At 39.4% G+C, this 26,813-nt stretch overlaps 1 protein-coding gene across 11 annotated transcripts in view; it reads right to left on the bottom strand.

Moving 5' to 3' along the window:
- Window positions 1-955: 955 nt before the first annotated feature.
- Window positions 956-26,813, bottom strand: part of PCDH15 (protocadherin related 15) — an 858,619-nt gene continuing 832,761 nt past the window's right edge. For 8 of the 11 annotated variants that reach the window (XM_049810540.1, XM_049810547.1, XM_049810543.1 and 5 more), the window contains 6 exons: window positions 23,135-23,245; window positions 11,929-11,950; window positions 10,328-10,366; window positions 8,416-8,489; window positions 7,430-7,562; window positions 963-2,044 (listed from right to left, as the gene is read on the bottom strand). In XM_049810540.1, coding sequence (XP_049666497.1) covers window positions 1,490-2,044; window positions 7,430-7,562; window positions 8,416-8,489; window positions 10,328-10,366; window positions 11,929-11,950; window positions 23,135-23,245 — 934 coding nt within the window. In that variant the 3' untranslated portion in view covers window positions 963-1,489. Of the gene's footprint in view, window positions 2,045-5,183; window positions 6,654-7,429; window positions 7,563-8,415; window positions 8,490-10,327; window positions 10,367-11,928; window positions 11,951-23,134; window positions 23,246-26,813 lie in introns of all 11 variants that reach the window. The other 3 variants (XM_049810548.1, XM_049810549.1, XM_049810552.1) reach the window with 2 other exon arrangements.

Below are 26,813 nucleotides of genomic sequence, written 5' to 3'. Positions count from 1 at the left end.
CTATCTTTCGAGAGGTGTCCATATTGTTCTCACAACTAGTTTGATCTTATCCTGGAAAAAAAGTTTGCGTAATACAACAGGACACTTTGCTCATATGAATATGTATCTTCTTTTTTTCCTTGCTGTTTCACACTGGAGAAAACCACTTTGCTCTGTATTGCTAATGTCTTTTAGGTACTGGCGACTATGAACAGTGGCATTTCTCAGCTCCCTATTCAAGTTGTAACACAACACACTCACTACTTTGAGGTGCAAATAGAAATTGTAAGCAGATGCCAAAATTAATCTAGTGTATTTTACAAGTAATGCTTACTTCAGAGTTTTTGAAACAATTCTGTGTGTGTGTTCTGTCACCCTTTGCCCTTCACAGATCTGTTTATGCATATTAGCCTTGTAAAATATTCACTTTTTATCCTCTTCACCATGATCCATTTGTCTTTTCAGCAGGTTTATGTTCAACGCTACTGGAGTGGAATGGTGATTGTACCATTTAACCCAACAGCTAGCTGGGCTTGAAAATGTATCCATCCCCTTCCTATTAATTACTCTTTAATGCCTATTTCTATCACACAGACTCGTGTATCATCCTGGTTTATTTCGGAGGAATATAGCCATAGGATGACAATTATTGATGGAGCATAAAAAACAGAGCTAAAGACCGTATAAAGAAGAAAACAGAACTGATGTGGGAAGAGATGAAAAGATGAAAAATTGACTAGAGAAGAAAATTGGAATGAGCTAATTTACAAAAGAAAATGAACAAACCACGGCCAGGTAACTCTGAATAAGATTAATTGCTATACATTTCCTTCCTCTTTGTAATTTTTATCTTATTTAATCTTCTATTCCACTTTTCTATGTAATGGTGCTACACTCGTACAAACTCCAATTCCACTCTTACATAAGTTTGCCAGCTGGGTGTTGAGCGAGATCCTCTGTTTGCATAAACTGGTATATCACTACTGACTTTGGTATTGTTACTCAAATTTAAGCCAGCCGAGGATTTGCTCCATTGACTTCCATGGATTTATTTTTAATTTATTACTCTGAGTTCAGAATCAAGAGCTCTGGATATAAATCTTGAACATAAATAGACAATTTCCAAATCTAAACAGTATAGCCACAAGTACCATACAGAAAAACAAGCTAGGCATGTATAGAACTGTCTGAAAAGTCAACCAAATGTTGCTGTGCATTTATTAGTAGTTTACTGTTTATTAAACAATAAATCAAGATCCAAAAAACCTAATTAATTTAAATGAAGTATTGTTTAGTGAAATGGGAGCCTGTCAAAATAGTTGTTGGGGAGGACAATTAATTGGTACAAATGTGAGTGCAAATTTTGTTTTTAAACTTTAAAGCGTGTTGTTTGTAGTATACAACGTATGTGCACAATACAAATTTCATACATTTTCCTCAGTGACAATAAAAAGCGCAGTTTATTATAAACTGAAGTAAAAATTAAAATTAAAAAAAAAAAAAAAAAAAATCACAGTTTTGTCATTGGTATGTGAAGGTTGTTCCAAGGGCCCATCCAGAGCTCCTCTTCATCTGACTGTGTGTGTTCACTGTGCAGCTCCAAGGGCTCTTTGACATCGTCATTATCAACAACCGATTCGTGCTCTTCTGTGCTTTTCATTTTGGAGCCCCCTGGCTTTGTTACTATATTTTCGGCCCCTATAGTAGAGGAAGCAAAGGAGACACTGCAAGGTCTTGTGTTCATTTTATCACTAGAAGATGGTCCCTTTGACAAGGTGTTCAGTGGGACATTCTCCTCATGTGTCACTGCAAGCTTGTCCAGTTTCTTGAATTGTTTCCCCAGCCTCACTGGAGATGTGACTTTTAAATTATTACCAAGGCAAACACGACGGGTTCTGACAACAGAGCCATTCTGTGCAATGTAGATGTTACCGTTGATGTTGTTTTGAATGTTCGGGTTATTAAGACGATTCCTCTGGCTGGAATCGGGAGCGCTGTCTTCTCCAGTGGAGCTGGTCTCATACTCTGGGTCGACTATCAACTTGATCCTTTTCTTTCTGGCCCACTGTTTGATGATAAATAGAAATGTCGTTACATCTCAGCACTATTTCTTACATTTTCCTGCCCTTTTCTATCTGTTATTTATCTTGCCTTTAATCTAGACACTCATATGAATTTTTATTAACTTGGTCGTTTGTACCATTCCTCTTTGGTTGTACACAGATATTTCTTAATTGTTTTGATTACCACTGTGTGCCCCTATCATGTACACCTAATGGCCTGAACATGCAAACAATTCTTTGTACTAAAAAGTCGTAAGACAGATATATTAATTTTAGTTCATGAGCTGCATAATACAAGTCAGATATAGTGTAGAAGAACTGTCATGTTTTTCTTCAGGTTTGGAAAGTAGTGAGAAATTTGGCTTCTTGGGTGTTTTGGCTTGGGTTTTTTTTTGCTGAAGATGCATTCAGCTGTGCTCCCATTAAGTCATAGCACACCTCTCCTTTAGAGAATCCTGAGAACGGAGCCATTACTTTCTGAAGGTTAAAATCACGATATTGGTAAGCCAGTCATATTTTGACACATTTTTTTTGCCTCAGTCTGTCTTACAAAGAGGGATGAAAACCAACTAGATTAATAACCCCTTCTATTAGAAACTGGAAGGCACTGATGGTGAAGCCACTGTGTAAGCGATACTTCTAAGAAACTACTGTACTAATGGGTAAATGCTAGGAAGGCCTTTGATGTTTTCTTCTGGAGTATTACTACATTGTAAATTCAGTGCAGGAATGGCATTGAGCAGGTCTGTTTTACATGCACGACACATCAAGCAGGGAAAGATCTCTGGACCTACACAAGGGAAATTCTCAGGCATGACGTTGGCAAAACCGGCTGGTTAAAAATAGAAAAGCTTGATATAAGGCTTTGTGCCAGTTTCAATCCTGTGGGATCAATGGAGATGCTTTGCTATTAAATGGAAAATGGTGGAGAAATGAGACTTTAGATCTTATATAATTTATTTTTTTAAAGAGTTAATGCAAGCGATTTCCAGGTTGCTGTGAATTTGTACTAATAGTGATTACACAAAACCCCTTACTTATTTTAATTTCTAATTGATCTTTTTAAAATAAATGCCTCCTTGCAGTATACTGAAACCAGCTACTATAATTCTTGAATTAATAATGAAAACACCAATATTTCATTAAGGCAGCAGATACCATCACAGATAACTCCCACTGCAATACAAACACATGCACACAAGAAAAACCAGTTTTAGAGAAGGAAAATCATGCAGGGTACAAACAGGTGGTGATTACTCTTTAAGCTTTTGAGAGGTTACACTTTGTACAAATTACTTGGATGCCTATTCTTTTGTTCCTGATAAAGAGATACAATTTTCTTCACACAGATATATTCAGATGGATGAAAAGACTGACTAGTTTAAATGGGATTTACGTTAAAACACTGTGTGCAGCTACAACTTTATACTACCTGGGAATGCAAAAAAGTAGGTAAGTGATCATAAACCTAGTTCACATTTCAACTGGAATTAAAGACGGTAGTTGAAAAGTTAGCGTTGCGCTTTGCAGCTCAACACCAATTGTCCTCCCAAGGTAACTCCACAGCAGGCTCAAGTATCTTAAAAATTAGAACATTTTCCTCTCCCCCATCTAACAGAGACTTCCTGGCAGAGCTTTGGTGCATACGCCAGAATTTGTACTAGCTAGAGTATTCACTCACAAGACCAATCCAATACAGACTCAAAGCTTTAATTTTATTTAGGCTTCTTATGGCTTATCTGGATAAATGTAGGGGTGGAGAAACAGCTCTGTGGGTTTTGATACAAGGTAAATAAAGCACAGATTGCTTGTGTGTATACAAAGCTTGCATACTCTGTGTGCCAACAGCACGGATAAGAGCTCCATGAGGAGGTACATCACGCAGAGGTTGCTTCTTATAGGAAAACACAAAGGCCACTTGTGCCGTCAGTAACAGCGGTCCTTCCTACGCAGTCATGCTCATTCTGAGCAGAACTGTGCTAATGCAAGTGTTACAAGATTTCTCTATTGAATGACATCAGATGTCACAGGTTATTGAATTTGAAAAGGCGGATACCAGAATATAGACCATAAGTGATGGTTACCTTCAGCAATACTTTGCTGTTACGCATCTCAAACTTCTAAACAGATGTTTTAAGAAAAAATATAATAAAATCACTGTACTGTTAGGTGGGAAGGGCAGAAGTTGGAAAATGTAATCCATTTTCTCTTCTGACCAAGCTCACGTTGTACATCTACCTCTGCATTCCTGTCTTGTACACCACTGGTACCTGAAACCTGAATCCCATGATCCAGAAGTAGTTTAATCCCAGCTCTGCTGGTAATACTCTGCAGTTTTGTGAGTGTTGCTTTGCTGCAATTTGAGTTGTCCTCCCTGCAAATATGACTAAAGTTTACAGCAAAGAACTTATCTGAAGATTAGCAAATGCTGTACAGTAGGGGAACATAAGGTGAAACCATGCATGACTTCTAAGTCTTTTCATCCTCATCATCAGCCCTGTTCTTCACTGAATTCCATGTTTTGCCCCTTTTTCTTCCTGCAGTGTTCCATTTTGTGACAGACATAACCTGCATGAACATAGGGCTCTTAATAGGTTTGTGCCATCAGGTTCATCAAGCTATCCATCAGAGCTAATGCAAAATGCAGTGTTACTTTGCTTCACAATGTGCATAATGCAAAAAGGATTAACTCTAAGAATCAACACAATGCTTCTTTAACTACATTTCTGAAATTAGCAGAGAAAAAGAAGTACTCTTTCCTGCCATTCCTGCCAAATTCTCTTTCTACATCTACCACTAAGTATACCTGAGTAGTCTCTCAGAGGAATTGTATTAGTTTGGTTTTCTACAGTTCTATCCTTAAGACACCATATAGGGTTCAAACGCTGAAGCAATAAGCTTTGACATTTTCTTTTTTGGCTGTCTCTAGTCAAGTGTGTATCGCATAGGAAAGACCACACAGAAGGCACAGCAAACAAGATCACTCCTTACTGCAAAACGGCCACCTACTGTCGCTCCGTTTTAAAAGGATGTAGAATCACCAGCAGTCTCTGACTCTGTAATGGCAGTATCCAGGGTCTCATCTGACTGAGACTGACTCTTTTCCTGGGACATCTTTTTTCTTATTTTCTTTCTTTTCATGTTGGTGTCAGAACTTTGATTCTCAGTATCTGGGGAAGTAGCAGTTTTACCAGAAGTGGGGCTAGCTGTGCTTTTTGTCCCTTCAGTACCTTTGGAAGTGACACTGATTTCACTTTCTAGGCAAGAAGATTCATTCTTACTGATAGTTTCCTCCCTGTCACTAACATCTGTATCAACCTCTTCTGTGCTTTCATCCACGCTATCCTCACCATTAATAGCTGATTCTCCTCTCTTGCCTTCTTCAGTAGCAGTAGTTTCTGCAGTGGCAGATGTTTCAGAAACTGCCTTATTTGAGTTACCTGACATCTCCTTGGGGCTTGCGCTGACTTGCTCCACATCCGCTTGTTCATCTTCTTCTGACACCTCTTCTATTGTGTCTTCTATTTCAAGGCTGGCGGAGGAGGTTTTGCTCTTATAGCTGGATCCTGAAGTTTTTCTGTAGCTCGTGTCCCTGTCACTACCTGATGCATTAGAGCTAATATTTGATTTCTGGCTGGATCGCCTTGCTCTGCCACGAGAGCTACCTCCCCTACTTTTTACACTGGACCTTTCAGTGCTTCTTATACTGCTGGACTCACTAGTCCCTGATTTGCTGTATGAACTTCGTGTAGATGAGCTCTTTGACAGGCTAACATCTTCATCACTGTCAGAGTCTTCCTCATCATCGTCCTCTTCAGATGACTCCTCCTCCGATTCACTGCTAGAGCTGGATCCAGAGTCTTCATCAGAATCCCCAAAATCGTGCCCAGTTTCTTCATCTGAGTCCACAGTACTTTCAGTGGCTTCATCTTGGTCCAGAGTTACTTTCAAGTAGTCTTTGTCTTCTGACTCTGAGCCAGAGCTACTACTCTTCACAGATGATTCATCTGAAGTGTATTTTCTTCTCTTCTTCTTCTTCCTCTCATAATCACTATCCTCATGTTCACTCTCTGCCGTGATACTTATTGAAACTCCTGATTTTGCTTCATCTCTTTCATATTCTTCCTTTCCTTTTTCTCTTGCATGCACCGAATCTTCGCCAATGGGCTCTTGAAATTTTCTGGAGACGCTAATGCGTTTTAACACATGATTTAGTTTTCTCATCGAAGGTCTGTCATCTGTTGATTTCTGGAAGTAACTTCCCCTGATAATCATGCTTTTCTCACCATCCACTTGGCGAGCTGACATCAACTTGGCATAACTGGAATCTTTCCTACCGCCTTTGACTTTCTGCAGAATCATCGGGAATATCTTTGCTTTCTTCCATGGAGAACGAGCAGACTCAGTTCTTCCTACTGCTTTGTGAGCACTGACTGCTACACGACTTAAATGCATCACTGCTTTTAGTTTCCTTTTTCCCTGGCTGGTCCTATATGCTCTTCCAGAACCATGTCTTAGATCCATCCCACCACCTAAAGGTCTACCTTCTATTTGAGCCCCTGCTCTCTGGCTTACAACTCTGCTTGAAGGACCTCTGCCTTGACTCATTCCCTGCAAATTATGAAAATGGAACTTGATTACAATTTCAAAGATAGTTATTGTGAAAACTCTTACTCTAAAGTAAGTCAGTAGGAACAAATGCAACATTTTTTCCCAGCATCAAAACTAACTTACCTGTTTTAGAATAGCTTTTTACCAAAGTTATGGGGAAAGTTTTACTTCTAGAATAGGCTGCAAGTGCACAACTACTTTACTCTGCGACAGGGAAAAATACTGGCTCAGAAATGTTATCTCTTTTAATTAAAACCATGTGATGGATAAAGAGTCTAGCATTTCTGAAAATTAGATTAAAAAACAAAGGAACATTTAAGTCAACTTTCTTCTGGCTGCCACTGACATTTAAAAATTTCTTTACATTCAGTTGTGAACTTTATGATAAATGAGTTTAGGTGTCTGCTTTTCTCAGGGGAAAATCACCAGTTAGAGGCTGAATATTAGTAATACCCTATTTGGTTAACAATATAAGATGGAATTACCTAAGGCTATGTGGATTTTTAATTTGAATTAGAAATCTACATTGAGGGAAAAATAGATGTGGATATTAAAAGAAACTTTGCAATTCCTTTTTATGTGTAGAAAAAGGGAAAGAGGTGCTGACACAAACTTTACCGGTCATCAGAAGGGCAAACAGTGATTAGCATTGGAAGAGCTGCTTATTTGATCTATACAGAACACAATCTTCTAATCAATTACAAAATACATTTGACAAGGTTTAATGGTCCTTCACCTTGCTGCAGAGACAGAATCAACACACCAGAGACACTTACCTCTTCTGCTGCTGATCCATGTGGACTATAGTAGTAGCCACCATCATTCTCCACCACAACTTCCCCATACTCATCATACATCCCTGAAGGAGACAGCAATCGGCGGCGGCTCCCGTACTGAGGCAGTTCATACCTGGCAAAAACACCATCATCTCTTCGTAACGTGCACCAATGTGTTCATGGGTGTCTCCACACACAGCAACAAATGCACACGCTCGCATCCCAAAAGGGCAAGAATTTCTTTGCTCTCTTTTCTCTCTACCTTTGAGAAGATGATTGTTCTTTTTTCCTTAGCGGTGACACAATCCAAAACCTCTTCCCATTGCAATTGGTCGCAAGCCCATGACAACTGGAGGGCGACCCGGATTGTGAGGTCTCTGGGATCACTCAAGAATCCCCCAAGTGGAACGACCTTCTTTCCAGGTACCTGATTTTTGGGGGGATCTTTTTTACAATTAGGGAATGGAAGAGCAGGCTCCCTGGGATCAGTTCTGGAGAATCCCTGTGAGCTTGTAAGAACAGCAATAATCCCTGAAGTGCTCCCAGTCAGAGGGGCGTTATCAGAACAAGGCAGGAGGATGTTTTTCTACGTAAATGTAAAAGCCCAGACGCTGGCTGGGAACTGCGAGCAGAAAGTATCAGTCAATGAAGTCAGGCTGGTGAGCCACAGAAGGGGAGGAGATGATGGAAATTAATTTCCAAGACAGCAGAAATATGCAAATAAAAAAGCAAATATAAAACCTGGTATGATAGATGGGGTATACACTCCGCAAGCGTAATAATTAGATTCCTAAAGAAGCAGGGAGTTATCCAACGCCCCCTTAACTTTTAAAGAGAATTTTGTGTCAGCGCACGCCTTCGTGGACACAAAGATTAAAGTAATCCTGAGGTGAAATAAAGTCTCCAGATTAGATGCTGTAATAACAAACACCACCAACCTGGAAAAGCAGCATTTTCAGAAATATATAGGAAAAATGAAAACATACCCGTGCTCGTAACTGTAGTAATCTTGCCCATAGTATTCCTGTCCTGGATCAATTCCAGACTCCATACTTAACTCCTGTCAAAAGAGAAACACTGATTGAAGGCAAACAGTTATGCACATTAATGACTGATGAAAAAGGCGCAAAGAACAGTATCTTAAAGCGCAAACAAGCAAAATAAAAAATGATAATAGTTTGAGGAACATTGACAACTGTCAAGAACCATAATGAGAAGCCAACACGAGCTTTAAATGACCCCTTCGCTGGTGTATTCACTGGGAACAACTGTTCTAAGTCAGCTAAATGCAGACACTGTTCTGGGGTGGGACACTGTCTCACCCTGTACAAAAACCTCATTCAGTAAACTAGACTTACAGCAAATACGCTGTCACTTCTTGCGCCTCTCTCAAACGAAAAAACTGCGTGGAAAGATTAGGGCTATTCTACTTACACTGTTTGCCAGGTGTCTTTTTTAATGTTTTCTCAAGCATCAACAATCACGAGCGGCTCTGGACTAGGCGAGGTACTTGTCTGTATCCTACAAAAGTGCTCGCATGTCCTTAAGCTCCTTTCATACCCTGTTTGGTATTAGGCTGCTCTGTGGAATACCTCTGAACTGCAGGATGGACATAGAGCACCAGGGCTTGGGTTCTGGCCAGGGACTGCATGTTGTCCCTACCTCACAGCTTCCGAGAGGTTTTTCTCCTGTCCAATGAATTTAAAGTTGTGTCAGAGCATCTCATCATAATTAATGATAACGACTGCAGAAACTATCACCATTCTGTACCACAAAAATACCATCAACAGCAACGTCTCACCAAAGCTACATTTGCTCTATGGCTTATTCCGGAAATGATATTGGGTCTAAAAGATTTGAAACAAAGTATTGGGTTTATAATCCAGAGCAGTGTGCTAATGCTTTCATTACCTTGGCACGCCAACTGCTTAGTTCATCTCTAGGTACAATAATCAATTACCAGTTGATTGACATCTGGAAAAATAGATTGTGGTTGGACAGCGAGGACATTATTCTGTCTGAGAATCTGGACACGAAAGCAGGAGGGCTTTCACTCTGTGTGATGAAGTCCATGGGAGCAACTAAAAGGTGCTCAAGGGGAATATACCAAGATGCAGTAAATTTAAGGCATTTAATTAAAACAAAATAAACGGGGTTACAATGTCAGAACTTTCTTTTCATCTAAAAGAGTCGGGGGGAAAATACTACCTAAGAAAGACAAGTTTTTTATTAGGAAATGTCTTGGTTTCAGCTGGGATAGAGTTAATTGTCTTCCTAGTAGCTGGTACAGTGCTATGTTTTGAGTTCAGTATGTGAACAATGTTGATAACACACTGATGTTTTCAGTTGTTGCTAAGTAGTGTTTAGTCTCAAGTTGAGGATTTTTCAGCTTATCAAGCCCAGCCAGCGAGAAAGCTGGAGGGGCACAAGAAGTTGGGATGGGACACAGCCAGGGCAGCTGACCCAAACTGGCCAACGGGGTATTCCATACTATGGGACGTCACATCTAGTGTATAAACTGGGGGCAGTGGGGCCGGTGGATCCGCCGCTGGGGGGACGAGCTGGGTGTCGATCGGCGGGTGGTGAGCAATTGCACTGCGCATCATTTGTACATTCCAATCCTTTTATCATTACTGTTGTCATTTTATTAGTGTTATCATTATCATTATTAGTTTCTTCTTTTCTGTTCTATTAAACCGTTCTTATCTCAACGCAAGAGTTTTACTTCTCTTCCCGATTTTCTCCCCCATCCCACGGGGTGGGGGGGGGTGGGGAGGGGGGAGTGAGTGAGCAGCTGCGTGGTGCTTAGTTGCTGGCTGGGGTTAAACCATGACAGGAAATTATGTAAAAGCCATTTAAAAACTTACAGAATAATTATGAAATGAATAATAATGGTACCTCTGGTCTGAGAAGAGAAGGTCTCAACAACTGCTGTTGCTACAAAAGAAAATGAGAAAGGGGTTAATTAGGCAGCAACAATTAAAGTGCAGGTCATTTGTGTTTGAGTTAAGATTGGAAAGAAATCCTAAGAACACAGGTCCTTCAGAGCCTTTTGTACAGCAGTCGCCTGGATACCGCCATACTCAGTGAGAACACTGCTAAGCACCTAATGCAGTGAAATCCCTTTACAGTCCACTATTTCTTTTGCCTAATAGAAAATCATATTCCCAGTTTATGTGGTGATTCTCTAAATTAAACTCAAGAACTTCTGTCAGAGCCCAGGAGAACTACTGTGTGGTGTACGTTGGAGACAGCAGGGAGACAATGGCAGACAAAAAATTATCCACAACAGGCAGAAAGCAAATCTATGGGAATCGGCAGTAAAGTCTGTGATTCAGCTATTAAAAACCTGAAGTGATTTGATTTCTTACCCAAGCTCCTACTGCAATACCATCACTTTAATTCTCCATCTATATTTATATACTTCTGTGGGTTTCAACTGAGTACCTTGCAACCACAAATATACTTTAATTCACAATACCAATAAGACAGTGAAGGATTATCTCGCTTGTTTTCTCTACAGCTTACGTGCGATTTCTTTGTGCATGCGGCATGCAGTGAGAAAAGCATGCTGACGTGAGGGAAAAGACCCCGGGAGGCTGCACGGAGAGGACCGACAGGATGATGCGGCTCCTCTCAGGTGTGTCACAGCTAAACATGGCTCAGTTTTGGTAGTCATGCTGTTAATTACTCTGCAGCTCCAGTTTTCTGCAAATGACAGACCGATGCACATCACTTGCTGTTCTGTAAATTAGGATCGGATTTACTCAGGAAAATCAGTACCATTGTCCCCACACTCCTCCCCAGACTCGGTGGCACTATTTCAGCAAAGTTTCCTGGCCAAAACCAAACCCTGAGAGATGGGGAAGGTCTGTATCTGAATTATGAGACACGAATCAGCTCTGCAGAGGGAGGAAAAACCACAGCAGAACAGAAAGCTTGCAATTTGTAAAGAAAGCACCACTGAATAAGGAGCAGCAGGCTCCAGGCGGACACCTTAAGATTAGTAAAACTGATCCAGCTCTCAGCAGTAAATATCAGCCTTTATGATAGAAATGTATTTTGGAGAATTTTCCAATTATTAGGTAAGTTCATCCAGATTTCTGAAGGAAACTCCCCATGTTATTCATCTCTGGAGAAAAACATGCTGCAAGAACAAGAGACCACGCTGCGTTGCAGAGAAGGTCTGTGTAGTCCAGCACCAGGCCCGTGACAGTGGGCAGCGGCAGCTGATCAGGCGTGCCTTAAGAAAACACAGCAAGCGTGGAGGGAAACGGCTTTTGGCAGTTTGCTGAGCAGCAATCTCCTAGCCTGGAGGTTATGTCTGTGCCACGATGGTTACTAGCCTCCAGTGAATCTATGCTTCATGAACTTTTTGAATCACTTTATATTTCTGACCTCTAAAGCACCCCATAGCAATGAGTATCACAACACAGGCTGTATGGGAAGAGTATGTTGATGTAATTAATATTTTAAATGTAATTGGGGAACAGCCTTACCTCTTGCTGTGCATATCCTCGCCTAGAAGTCAGAAAAAGAAAAAAACGTATTAGTATACTTTTGTGAGACTACGTAAATTGCCATTCTTTCTGGACAGAGGTGAAAAGATAATGTAATTAGAAATATTAGTAGCAAGAAAAGAAGTACATATCTACAATACAAAATATGTTTTTCTTTAGATTTGCTCTGGACTTACAAATCATTGCATGAGAAACGCCAGTGAATCTTTGGGATCTTTTCTTGCTTTAGATTGCAAATGAATGAGGAGAAATCCCCAATCCCCACAAGCCAGAGAGCCAGCGCACCCAGTGGAGCTCAGCAAAGGGAAAGGGGGTGAATGCCGTGTTTGGCTTTCCTTGCGCTCCCATAAGAGAGGTCCTGCCCAGCCACCTTCTCTGTTGTCTCAGAGACCATCTACAAAGAGACTCTGTTATTTCATGCAACTGCTTAAGCAGTGAAACAGTTTCTCTTCTACTTCTGGACTTCCTGTATCCACTTGGGACTTGCTAGAAATTGGCCTGGAGCTTCTATTACTAATTTCTTGTAACAACATTATTATTAAAATTACACATTTCCTAACATTTGCTCAGCAGGGGGGAGTTAAATTATTTTTGCTATCTATGATTATTTTGCCACAGGCTTTGTGCTTTTGATCTTATTGGAAATTTTTTGTTGTTGATTTAATTCGTTTTCTTGGAGCCATTCATATGCATGACAAATGCACTTATGTCTATCAAGTTTTCCATTTTCGTATTTTGTGCCAGAAAATTAAAATGGTTTAGACAAAACCAGGGAACAGCAATTTAGGTCTTAGCATTATTATTAAGGATAACCCTGGATTTTATTACTTTTTTTTTTAAAGAAGGAGAGGGTAAATGCTCAAAATTATGTTGAGCTTAACCTAGTACACAGACAGCAGTCTAGGGAAAGTCTTTAATTACACTTCAGTAAATAATAAAGAACAGAGTAGAAGTCCTTTTAATTCTTTAATATCACCATCTAGAAAGCGTTCTATTAATATTCAGCACATGGAATTGATTATCAGCATTAAATTAATGCTGTTGCCCATGTAATATAAAACTAATGAACAACTGAAATGAAGATTTATCATTAAAAGATCGTCTGCGACTTTTCAAAGCCCACTTGAGGAACACTGTATTTAGTTTCCATATCACCTACAACAATCTTCAGATAAAGGTCTTGCGTTGCATAGAGGATAAGTAAGCCTATTACTCTTAATTGCTCTCGAGTACTCGCTATATTGCAGATTAAAAGCATAATATAAGTAATTCTAATTAAATTTGGAATTTAACTTTCTTAAAAATAGCACCATGCTGTGTTTTGAGAGATGCTTATACTTCTGTTATAGTTTTGTGTGGCCATGATTAGATGACAAAAAAGCCCGCAACAGGCAAAAAGTCCCCATTCACTCAATACAGCACAAGGATCTATTCTTACAAAAAGGCAAAGGTCAAAACAACATCACAGTTGTTTCCAGGAAGGAATTAAAGCTCTCCACCGAGGGAGGAACTGCTTCTGGATAAACACTATCAGCCAGACTTCACTGCAGTTAGTCAGAGAGAAATCTTCAATGCAAAATGGGAAGCAAGGACATAGTGCCTATGATGATGTAGGATAATATGACAGCTAGTATACACTGCTGGTACTTAACATGAAAAAGAAAACAAGAATGAATTTACGTGTACAAAATGTGCCAACCTTTCACAGATCTATATTGCTAACATAGGATAAAGGGACTGTGATTTGCCTAAAGCAACAATTTTCCCAATTACTGGCATCCCAGCAGGCATTTGCTCTTCCATACTTTCTATCCGTTTCATATTAAAAGCAAGACCATCATAAACTCCAAATACTACAGATACTGCTCAAAGCAGGCAACTGCTCATCAATTTGCCCTGACTCTTAAAATGGAGGTTTCCTGCAGTTCATAGCTGGAACTGAGCAGAAAGAATCTGGAAGGGAGATAAGTGATGATGGGCTACTGCTGGATTTCAGCTTTGTAAACAGGTTTGCAAAGAAGCGCTTTCCACTGATGCAATCTCTTCTCCTGCTCAGAACTCAGCCCAGTCAAGCTGACGACGAAAGCACAAGAGCTATATCCAGGGTCACATCTGACCCTAATTAACCAAATCAGACAACCTGAAGAGGGGACAGTAAGCTTATATATGCTCAACTTCTTACCAACTACTATACTGTTTACAATACTTTGTAGTGCTGCAGAACTGCAGTAGCATCCAGACATCTCAGTGGGACAGAATTTCCCTGGGTTAGGTTAAAAGTACATGCTATTGGTACAGTTTCTTTCCCGGTCTAATAGAATGATTATTTTAACAAAGGCTATTCAAAAAACCAGCAGGAGAACAAAGGTTGCATTAATTCCAGACAAAATGAACCTAGGTTTTGTAAACTTTCCAACTTACTAAAGGTTTCCAGAATGAGAAAGTAGGTGTTCCTCATTAGTGAAGAGCTGATTACCGTGACCCCCACAGACTCTTCTGAGACTGCTGAAACTGAATATTTAAAAAGAAGCTCCTGTGTGATGTCCACTCTTTCTGCTTAAGGAATGCCACAAATAATTGTAGCCAAATAAAACCTTTGGAGTTTATGCTGTGAATTACTAAGCAGCTGCAGCTTTACCGCGTGACACTAGACGCTGCAAAATTAGGTCATATTTGTCTGAGATTTCACTAGTGATGTAATGAACTTCACAGAGGCACCTGTTATGGGTCTACCAGCTCTAAAGTGGCATTTGGGTACTTAAATTCACATCTCTGTCTTAGGGTCGATCCACTCTGAACATGCTTAGCACAATAACTTCTCATGCTCATCTCTGCACACTTTCCACTGTCCCACTGTCTCCATGCCAGGATCATGGCAGACACAGAGAAACAAGTAAACATGCAAGCCATCTTCCGATGCTGGCTCTTAAAAGTTTCTCTACCTAATAGCTGCTGAACTTGACTATTTGCTGCTGGTGCTGCAGTCGTGCCACTCTTGGAGAATTTAGCATCATTGGCAGGTATTCTACATGTGTGCATCTCGTAAATTATACAGATTCTGTTACAGCAAAAATGCTACGATCAATAATCATTCCCCTCACACATTTAGCTACTATACGTGTCTAGGAACTACATTCTAGCCCAACAAGACTTTTAAGCAAAGAAAAATTCTAATGCATCAGTGAAACTTGTGTGATGGAGTTTATGGAGTTTGACTCTGGGACAAAGAAAGAGAAACTACCTCCAGCAGTTTCTGCCTGAAGCATCCATACATGTCCTAACTGCAGATTTAAAAAAAAAAAAAACAAAAGGAAAAGAGAAAAAGCCAAGCACCATGGAAATGCTGAGTATCTCCAGACAGTCTGATAAATAATGAATTACCTTTTTGCTCAGAATTACAACATTTGATACTGAACTGGGCTTTTAGTTTTTCTTCATGATGTAACATCTGCCTTTCCCAATATGTTTTTAAAAATCATCATATTAAACACAATTATTTTGAATTTTGGCAAAAGACTAAAAGGAAACTTGCAAGTTGAACCAAACTAACATACATTTAAATGCCCAAACTGCTTTTACTTACCATTTTTTTCAAAGGACAAGCTAATTTACTGTAATTGACAAATTTAATGTCTGATTTAGATGTCTGTGAGCAAAAAAGCCAGTAAGTAAATCCGTGTTATCCACGTTACATGGATTTTTACATGTACTTGAAAAAGCTTCACTTGGTGACACTGATCAGAGTGACTTTATTACAATTTAAGATACGAGATATTTCAGCTGTAAAGCTCATGGCAGACTAGCAGGAAAGTTAGAGAGACGCCAACAACATGCACATGCAAAATAAAAACCAAACAAATGCTTTGTACATTAAAGATATTTACAAAATAAAAACTTTCAACATGCAGTTACAATATAAAAAAATGCAATGGAAGGCAGAACACAGGTAACAGGAGGGAAGACAGCCAGGTTTACTGACAAATCAAGACAAACCCCTTCTTCTGGCTTGAGATGCAAATGTGAGCCGAAAGAAAGCATGCCAGCGTAGCAGAGCGCTGCATCATCTCCCACGGAATACGAAGACACATTACTGCAATAACTCTGGCTCACTATTGCTGAGCCTGCTTACTACCAGTACTTTCTTTCTTTGACATCCAATATTTAACAGTAAGATTCCTCCCAGGTGGTACATTTCATAGGCAAAGCAAGAGATTCCAATTACAGCTGCAGAAAAATCACTCTGCTTACTGATATTACCTACAGTGAAGGCTGCTTAACATTAAGCAGTATCACGCCCTCTGCTGTCTGTGACCGATCGCTGGGTACAAATGGACAGTTTTCCCCAAGAATTTTTGGTAAACAGACTAACCACCAGCATCATAGAACAGTGAGATGTAGCTCTGAGACAACAACTTGTAGAATTATTATACATTACAAATTTCTGAGGGAACAGGAAAGATAATGTCTCTCAATTTGGGATTAGGACTGAATAAGTAGTGATATACAGCAGAGAAAGGGAAAAAGTCTGAATTTCTACAGAGTCTGAGGCAGATACCATGTGCTGCATTAGAGTCATCTCACTCAAAATGTTACATGCAGAAAACATCCAACCATAAATATTACAGTGCTGTCGACTGAGACGGAAAGCGTTTCTCAAGCTCCTCCACAACACAGCTCAAGTTGCCATTCTGCTGGTTGTGCTCAGCCACAGCTTCTGGAGTTGGCAGCTCTGGTGTTGCAACCGGTTTGAGCTTAGAAACGTGCTTGGGCAGAATGTGGTTTTTGTCTATTTGGCTGTACATGTTGGCCACAGACTTTTCGATCGCCGCTAAATTCTGAATGTTTTTAAGAATACCTTTCAGCTCCCTACGGGGAGGAGGCTCTGGCACTGTGGCCGGTGGTGGTACAGCTGGCTGTTTGGCAGGGGATTTTGAATGCTTGGCAGGGGAGAGGTGCTGGGTGCTAAGAGGAGATGAAGAAGAAGAAGAAACTGTGGGCAGAGGCGGAGGATGTGGTGGTAACAGAGGAGGGGATGGAGGTGGTTGTGGCAGTGGAGGTGGCAGCAGTGGAGGTGGGGGTGGGGGAATTCTAGGCGGATCTGGAATGCTTTCTGTAACTTCTTTGGTCTGAGGAGCTAGAAAACTTTGGCAAACTGATTTCTTTATCCTAAAGGATGGAGGAGTTGGTTTGCGAGTTGGTGGAGGAGAAAGTTCTTCAGGGTAGTCGTGGTGAGTGATGATTACAGAGGGGACCGCAGAGGCCTCCGGTTCAACTACTTCAGCACAAGGTGTTGGAGAGGACAGAGGAGAAGAGTGAAGGCAAGGAGAAGCAACCACACTTTTAGGAGACTGCTCTAGCACGTTCTCTCCTTCTTGGAAACAGACGCTGTGTGTTGGCGATCGGATGGATTTCACATCAGGAGATTTCACTTGTTTCATTTCCTGCAAAGCCTGCTGCTCAAACTGTCTTGCCTTCTCTTTTACAGTTAACTTGGGGCCACTTATTTTTTGAAATAGTGGACTGCTACTATCAACACCGCTATGCTGATTTTCAGTTCCTTCATTCTCTGCTTTGAGTCTCTCCTGTTGCCACTGAATGGGGTCGATGATAACTGGCCTACTCGGAGAACCAGGCGTGTGTCTCTTAGTAACGTGAGCTGGTACTGTCCACGCACGGTGACTGCCTCCCAAAGAGGCATCTCTCAAGACTAGTCTTGAAGGAGAAAGAGTATCTAGAGTATCGTTTCTTTTCCGTAGAAACCCAGCAGCAGCGGGACTTTGAGTGACACCTTCCACATATAATGGGTTTTGAGTAGTTAATGGGTTCTCATCAGATAAAAAAGTAATGTTACTTGAAGATTTGGGGAGATTATTGTTCAATGATCCATTGATATTAGATTGCTTGTGAGCCTCAATAGCACGGGAAGCAAAGCTGCTTATAACTCTCTGACGGTCTCCTTCTTCTAAGACTGACTTTTTTCCCCTGCTTTGTTGGAAATGGTAGAGAAGAAAAAGACTTGAAAGAAAAGAAGATAATCACATGTGAGGAAACATGCATGGGCACAGATACTTATGAGAGAGAAAAAAAGAACGTATGATATGAATCAGAGCCATTAAGTTACTTCTAGCAAACTACTACTATCCAACAGAAAGATCACATTTACTAGACTACTGGGCAAGACATTTACTTTTACGTCTTCTTTAAGGGAGAAGGACTTGAGGAGGATGAAAACTTAAAACAAGTTTTCAGCTACTCAGCGAGTTCAAAAATAAGTTAACCTCTTCTTAAAAAAACCCCTGGATTTCAAAAGTCTCAGTCAATACCGTACCCTACCTCCCCAGTGACACGAAATGTCAATGCTACGTAGTTTTGCAATACAATTTCTCTGTGACATAACATGCACTCATGGCATGTGTACTGTATGTATGCATATATAATTGTGCCTCCATCATTCAAACGGCAGTGGCACTGTACCATACTGCACACAGCCAATGCAGAATATTCACAGGGATTTTTACGTTAAACCTATTCTGTAATAATCATGCATCAAAACTCCACTATTCTATGAAACACATGTAGGATTAGGCAGTCTTTCAGTGTGCCTGCATTGCCTTTTAAGGACTGGCCACAGGTCACACAAAATTAGAACTGTGCTTCAAGCCGATGGCGAGCCTGAAACAGTGGCCCAAGGAGGAGTCAGAGGTGCACCTGGGCACACCTGAAGCGTAGATTTGCAGGGTCTCTGTGAGGTGGCCAACAGGAGCTGAAGCCAGTCAGCAGAGATGCATGTCAGACTCAGACCATTCTCCAGACACTGATTCTTAAAGAATTACCAAGCTGGGCATTGTTTCTTGCATTTACGATATACATATTGATGCAGAAGCATCAGTACGTGTATGAGTTTCATCTCTGCGCCACATTAGACCAAATGAAAAACCCCTGCAGCTGGATTACATTGAATTTCTACACCAAAAGTAGGAGGTCTCACCATTTTCTGGAATTCATCTAGCACCTCTGAGTGCCTCATTAACCTACCTTCCTCAAAGATTTTTAATACCACAAAATTCTGAGCAGAACTTAAGATAAACAGTATTTTAAAATCAATATCTGCCTGCTAGAAAAGTGTGCCCTTAGAGCCCTATTTTAAATAATGCTCACCTGAGGCTGAAAATAAATTTATTTCCCCCAAACCTGTGACAAATTTAAGATATTGGCCAATGTCAGATAGAGCTAAAAAAAAACCACCCTTATCCTTTCAAAGAGAAGATTACCCTTGTCAGCAATGAGATTGAATCAAAACGCATTTCCATTGCTGCCGTATACAAATTTATTGTCACTGAACAGACGTGCTGTCTAGCATGGGGATGCAAAAAAACCAAACCACCCCAAAACAAAAACAAAAGTCTTAAAAAGGACACCTACTCTAAAAAGCTCTCTGAAATAGTAAATACATCTGTAAGACAGGCTACGGTGAGAACATGATGGCATAAGGAAACATTATGGCAGAAATGGGGTATAAAGACTGAATTCCACTTTTGTACAATTCACTTATAACTTCACTATCTCTGCCTAATGTTGGTACTCCACATTTCGAATGCCATACTTAAAACCATTCTATTTTCTGCAGTTAAGCAACTGCAGCTAAAGTATAGCATACGTAACAATGACTTCTACACACACACACACAAATCAAAGTACCATATAAAACTATTTTTAGCAACTTAGAGCTGTCCAATATTTTCACAAAACCTTCTGAGTTAAAAATTCTAAGTCTTGACTTTACCAAAATTTGAGTCATGTTCTTTAGAATTTAGATAAAAAAGGTTTAGGCTTTATTAACAAAGGAGTAGGGGAAAAACCCTATATTTTCCATGATTATGTGAATGTTGGAAGATGGAAGTTTTACACCTCTTGGACAGATGGATTCCATCTTTTTTTGGTGTTGTTTTTTCATATCTCAGAAAATATTACCAAATTTAAATGAATGGAAATTTAACCTCTAGTGGTTAAATATTCCCTAGCAAAACTGGAAGAGAAATTTAAATAACTAGATACCGGATAGGAGTTAATGAAGAGATATTAAATCTCCTCTAAGTTATTTAATAAGTAAAAGTGCCCCGAAGGCCTGTATTTATTAATGAAACACATTTGCTTCTTAACTTTTGTTTCTTGTTTTGACTGGGAGATCACCCACGCAGAACAACTACAGCTTCCTAATGGTCACAGGGAACTGAGAGGACTGATGAGAAGAATCACTGCACCAGAATTCACAGAGTATGGGGATCACTCTCCCATTTGTGAATAACACCCAGCAAAGCTACGAAAGATTATACCAGTGAATAAACTCTCCCCAAGCACTGCAGTTCTCCAAAAACCAGTATGCCTAAGACTTGCCTTTGGGCAGAATATAACTGTATGAAAAATAATGGACTTCATGCTAATAATAAACTAATCCTTTATTCTAAAGCAGCGCACTTTGAGGTTGGCCGAGCACTCTCAATCTATTTAGAGGTGAGAGAAAGAAATGATGCCGAACTTGAAGGAAACCCTCCAGTAGCAGGCTCATGCAAGATGACAAAACCTTTAAGCTACTGGAACAGATTATTTCAAAAGCTTCTCAAGTTCCTTCCTCGCTTCACATGATGCCTCTCAAGGATGAGGTTATCCTGCAATCTTTTTCTGTTTATCTATAGGTATTTTAATCAATGAGAAACATCTGCTCACCAGTTTGAAGCACATTTCTGTAAACTGAAAGAAGGGTACCTGCCTCACAAGGAATCGTGAACAGCAGACAAGATTTTGCTTGCATCCAATTGTGAGATCTTAAGTCCATGAACTGAAAGCAAACCTCTGTGCATGTACTCAGTATTGGTTTTGTTTCTTTTTTCAAGGTACTAGGACTATTTGGCTTTAGAAATAATACCATTCAAGTTCAGCAATCATACTTGATCTCTGCTTCCAAGAAAAGGATAAAGAAGCATAGAAGTATTGAAACTTCACAGTAAATGTCTTTCCTGTACTTGATCAATGGACAAATAAAATATGAGTTTCAGATTGCAAGGTTTAATGGGAATTACCGAAAGGAAAATTAACTAGCGTTTCTACTAGCTACAAATATTAAGACAATGAAATGAGCTTACTTACTGATGCCTATGTATCCAAAGACAGAGAAAAATGAAAATTATGAGACAAGGCAGATTTAAAACTAAAGAGCTTAGTTCCATTTCATTTGCTAGAAACACCAAATTAAGAAAACAAGACACAAGGCAGCACCGCAAATGAAAGATGACTGTCTTAGGACAAATAAAGACAGGAAATATTGTACTAAAATCATGAAAAATGTTAATAAAAGGTATTTCCCAAATAATAATTTCCTAAGGTGTACTAGTGCCTTGAAATCAAGTATTTGACAGGAAAAAAAAAAGATAATTTGTAATTATTTTTATTGAAGTATGTTATTTTTCTTTAAAATCCTAAGGATTTTCATTTCTCTTGTAAGGATTTCTACTGATATATGTTTAATCAGTTCTTTAGCATGATGGATATAAGTGTATCTTAGCTGTAGGCAAAGACATCTGAGAGAAAATACTCCAAATATGGCATCTTTTTTGGTGCAATGAAAACTATTTTTAGTCAAAATGAACATAAATCTAAGCCTCAAAGTCAATACTGCAAATTTGCACCTATATGTTGCAGTACAAAAACATAAAAAAAAATAATCTTTGCAGGTAAAAACCCAGTACAACGAGGCTTGTTCTGGGTTTAGCATAAGTTATTCACCAGTAGAAAACACCAATTCATCCATTGGGATATCCAATTCCCAGAGATAATCAGCTTTATATCACTGCCAGTACTAGAAGTGAATCATTAATTTCAGCATAAATTTAGTTAAATGGAAAAGAAACAGGCATTTTATCAAGCAGGGTACCTCACTGTATGTGTAAGGGTACAGATGTGATCTCGTGTGGTTCACAAGCATAAGTGCTCACATTTAAAGATGTAACTATACGCTACTGTTGAACGTACATTTTTCCTCTCTTCCTGCCCAAGCAGTAACACTTCACAAAGGCAAAATGCATGGGAGGAAATTTAGCAGTTAGTTAGGAGAAGCTATTTTGCCTTCAAGTATAGCTCCTCTAGTTACACAGAAAAGCTCCAGCTCTGGAATTGTTTCCAACGCAGAGACTGCACTCAGATGGCCAAGAGTTAAGGCAGCAGTGATACGCTCTATCATGCCTCCTTAACATTTTATAAACTCAATCACAGCATCTGGAAAATTTCAACTTTCTGAGCAAAACAATGATTGAAAATAGAGCAGAAGTTGGGCAATCCTCAACACCACCAGCAGCTCTCTCCCTACCTGCCTCCAAATTTATTATTAATGCTACGCGCTCTTCCGTGTTACTTGGTTTTAAAATATAAACATAGATGAGTAAGTGTGGCAAGCCTATCAACACCCCCCGCCCAGTATGATACAAATACTAATTGGCTATCCTCCGCTGTAATATTTTCATACTGAGAGTTAAATTGTTTTTGGAGTCCATAAACTTCAGATTAACAGAAGCATGAAAAGGTAGGCTTCTTTGCAATATTATGATTTTAGGAGCATATAATAGGTAAAAGATATATTCATTGAACTGCCAGTGGTTTCTCTATTTTGTTAGTTCCTTTAATTTCAATATTCAAACAGTTTCAAATTTAGAAGAAAAAAACCCCCACTTTACCTAACAGAATATTTCTTACTGTAGCAAATGGGGACTTTGGGGGAGCAATTTCATTGGATATGTTTAGTCAACAGCTTTGAAAAACGTGGCATGCTGGCCTGGATTTGCAAAGGCACTAAAGGACCCCAGTCCTGACTTACCCTGGTAGCAATGGCCTGCTGCAGGCTCTTGCTCTACAAAAAACCATCTGGTTATATCCTGCTTTTTGCCAACTTAAAACCTGTTAAATACTCCCCCATGCACTACAAGAAATCCCCATTAGCAGGTTAAACTGTTTTTTCTCTCCTTACAGAGTCATCCTATTTATTTTCTGGACATTTGAGAACCCCAAGCACCTGGGGAAAGACACCTTCATGAAGAAAGTTTTTTTTGACATCAACTGCATGAAGTGATATCCCTGGAACGCGAATCATGGCTTTGGTCACTAACAATTCCCTTGACGTATCACAAGGAGTACTTACATGGTGCTGTCGCCAAGCTCTTCGTAGAGGTTATTGGCAGCGGTGCTTGCTGGTTTGCCTGCTGGTAAAGCCATCTGGATTCTCGCGGTCTTTGCGCATTCAGCCTGTCGCCTTTGGTAAGCCAGGCAGGGAAGGAGAAATACTCATTAGAAACACTTTATACCCTAACATAAGCCGAGATGTAAAGTTTTTTATGTTTTTTTTCCTGCAGTTTTCAAAACATCCCTGTACTTTGTCTTCTTCAAAGGAAAGTAATAACGTGATAATCTTCTCCTGGCTTTTTCAGCTCTCTGTTATTTGTTCTCTCTCGGTGGAATCCCAGAGCTCTGCCTGGACAGAAACCTCCTGCCCAGCAGTACGTTACTGACACAGCAGGCATTTCCCAGGAAATAACGTACATGCTAGCTCTGACACTGCTCTCATTAGGAGGTTTAGCTGTTCTGCCTGCCCAAGACTAACAGTGGAGAGAGTAAGCTCTTTGGTCAAGTGCTTCATTCAAGTGCCAAGAAACTGTAATTTTAAACGCCAAAAAAGTCTCTGGCAAAGTCTGGGTTATCACTTACAACTCCTTTCTCATTAGAATTAGCTGCGGAATTTCTGTCTCAATGAACCGTTTTCCTGAAAAAATTACTTTTTAAAATGGATACATTCACTATGAAGCAAATTTCTATCTAGAAAACAAAACCTGTGGTCCCTCCCGTGTGTAACTGGGGGAGTGCCACTGAGGTGACATGACTGATCTACCTCCCTTTGGTTTTGAGGGCGGTCAATACCTGATCCTTCCTAGGGAAGTCTCTCTGTGCACTCTAGCCTGACATTGCTTGCTTGAGGAATACCACACATGTGAAAATAAATGTCCTGAACCACTAGATTTTTAATATGTGCTAGCATGCAATAATAAAATACACTGAGTAGCCATATAAGTAACTTTTAACCTCGCCATACAAGGTGTTCATGAGCAAGTTGGAGTATAGGAAGGAACTCTTACTGAACGCCAAGTACCCCTTCTTCTTAAAAATAAAGACTGGTAGGCTGTCAGTATTCCTATACAAGCTGTTAGAAACAAAGCTGAAAATAAGTACTTACTCTTTGAATCTGTTTTGTTATGCAAAAAAAGATAAAGAGATGAAAAGGAAGGTTAAATGAATTCATTTGCAACAATTGTCCCAAACAGTGAACCTAACAGGAGTACTAAACTAGATGCTACTTAATTATTCCACATATAAAATTACAGAATTAATGACATGTTTAAAGAATCATAATTTCCCGAGCTGAACAGTGTTGAGCTGCTATTTGTGATACTCTTGAAACAATTCTGCAGTCAGCATAAACATGAATTACAGTGGGAAAAACTACTTTGGGCTTGCAGAAAACAACTCCCTGCCACACACACACAGAAAAGAGTAAGACATGAAAACATGAATACACCTCATGATTCTTCTTTAACAGGTGGACTACTAGGGATGCATTTTTATAACTGTTTTCTCATTTTAACATGTTTTAAGAATGCTACAGAAACCATCTTCAGTAGTGAAGGAGTCTTATTTTTGGTTGCTATTTAGAAGATACCGGTCTTCTGTGATCAGTGAATAATATGTTAGTTATAGTTACCTTACAGGGTTGTACTGGATAGTGTATTTCAAAGATACTAATAGAAAAGAATAATGATAATTTCTGGCTTATTTACAAGTCATAAATGTAGGCACTGAGCTGCATTTTGACAATGATAATTTTATAAATTAAATTAATTTTCTTTTCAGTAACTATTACTTTTACAAAATTTAGTAAGCTGATCACTGATCTGGAAAGCACTGAAAAATGGACTCCTGCACATAAAAAAATGTTAACAGTAAGAAAATCTTAACATTTCCATTATATGGGCTGTGAGTATGACAGTTACATTTATCCCGCTATAATCTCTATGCTCAGTGGCTGACTGGAGCACCTACTTTGCCAGAATGTTATCAGGAAAAGTACTGAAACTCCTTTTGAAAAGGAGAAAAAAGGCTGTAATGTAACAGCAAACTGTAAGGCTCAGGATAGCTTTTGGTGTTGATATTAACAGTAAAATTCCTTTGATTTTCTTTGACACTCTTCAGTGATACATCTTTCATAAAAGTATAATTTATTCACATTGGTCTGCTATAAATCCAACTCCAAGTCATACTTCTAGACAACAAAAATGTGATTTTTTTTGGCGAAAGGAAGTTAGACAGGTTCCTTAAAGCACTTAAAAGAGATTGATAGCCTTTTGATAATGTAACAGATGTCAAGGAAAAATAATGCTATTAGATTTCTTAAAGACGGGCAATTTAGATAACAAAAACAACCACCTAATTGTAGCTTGAACTGGTTCAGTAGTGTTTCACTGGAAGCAAATTTTATATACAATTTTGGGAGAAGTAAAGCAGCTTTGAGATGCACTGCCATCCCAATGGCGCAGAAGTTTGCCAAGCTCTTTCAAACTCCCTTAAAAGGACTTTTTCCTTTGATCCAAATCGTTTGGAAAAACTGGGATGTAAATATAATCCAATGAACGTGCAGTAACCATCAAGAAATGGCAATCCTTGGCTGCTTTTCTGGTGTCGCTATGGAAAGTGCTCTCAGGCAGGCTGCTGTTTTGTCATGTAGGATACGCTTTTTAAATGATGACTAACATAGAGCTTTGCTAACTCCTAACTGCAGTGCAGAAAGGAAAAATGCACAGTGTAAACCTTACCTGGTGTATTGTACCACATTACATCTATTGCAGCATTCAGATTGTAATTGCTTTACTGTAATACATGTGTATCAGCTCTTCGACGCCCTCTCCTCCCACAGACTGATGCAACACTGGCAGCAGGAGTCTGCGCAGGCACTGACACTTCATTGCCCTCAACACAATGAAGGGAGAGGGTGCCAAAGCATTTTTCGTAGAAACAAAACAAATAAAAAAAGAAAAACAAACAAACCAACAAAATCCAGCAGGGCTCTGGGAACTCCTTCCTACATGGTCCTGTGGAGCAGAGGTTTTCTATGATAAGGGCATATTAAATTCCAGCTAGTTCACCAATTTTAAAGTGAAGATAGAAAGATTTGGAGGTACAGACCAATATCTACAGAAGTGGAATATAGCCATTTACTGGGGAAGATACACAGAATTATTTATATTTTGATTTCGTAATTCTTTGAATGCTCAGAGGATGCACATGGAATTAGAAATCTTTCATGAGAAGAAATTAAAGAATAAATATACAGCCTTTAAGTCCAAATGCATGGATTTTAAATATGAGTGGACCTGAAAAGGCATAGTTAAGAGGAACTTGTTAGCGATGTTGATCCTTTAATTAGTCTATTAGTCCAATTATTTAAACCTCTTGAGTCTATGAGAGTTGAGTAGAAGTATCAAGAATGTTCTCTCTGGTGTACGCTGCTTTACATAGCACTAAAATGGCACAAAATCAATTCTTCATGAAACATTTGCAATTAAGAGGAATACAGCTAGAGAAAAAATATAACTGTGAGTATTTTAGGATTTAAACAAAAAAAGTTGAGTCCTCTTATTTTGCCTGAGCTACACAATTTGATTTTTGATTCATTTACTGAAACAGCACCTCATTCTTAATTTTTTTTTTTTTTTTTTTTTTTTGGCAGGGAATTCAGTTCTGAATCTACACTTGCATTTCAAACACCTGGCTTT

This window comes from Accipiter gentilis, chromosome 9 (assembly GCF_929443795.1).
Source record: "Accipiter gentilis chromosome 9, bAccGen1.1, whole genome shotgun sequence".
Classification (NCBI taxonomy): Eukaryota; Metazoa; Chordata; class Aves; order Accipitriformes; family Accipitridae; genus Astur; species Astur gentilis.
This window is presented reverse-complemented; position numbering and strand designations above follow the sequence as displayed.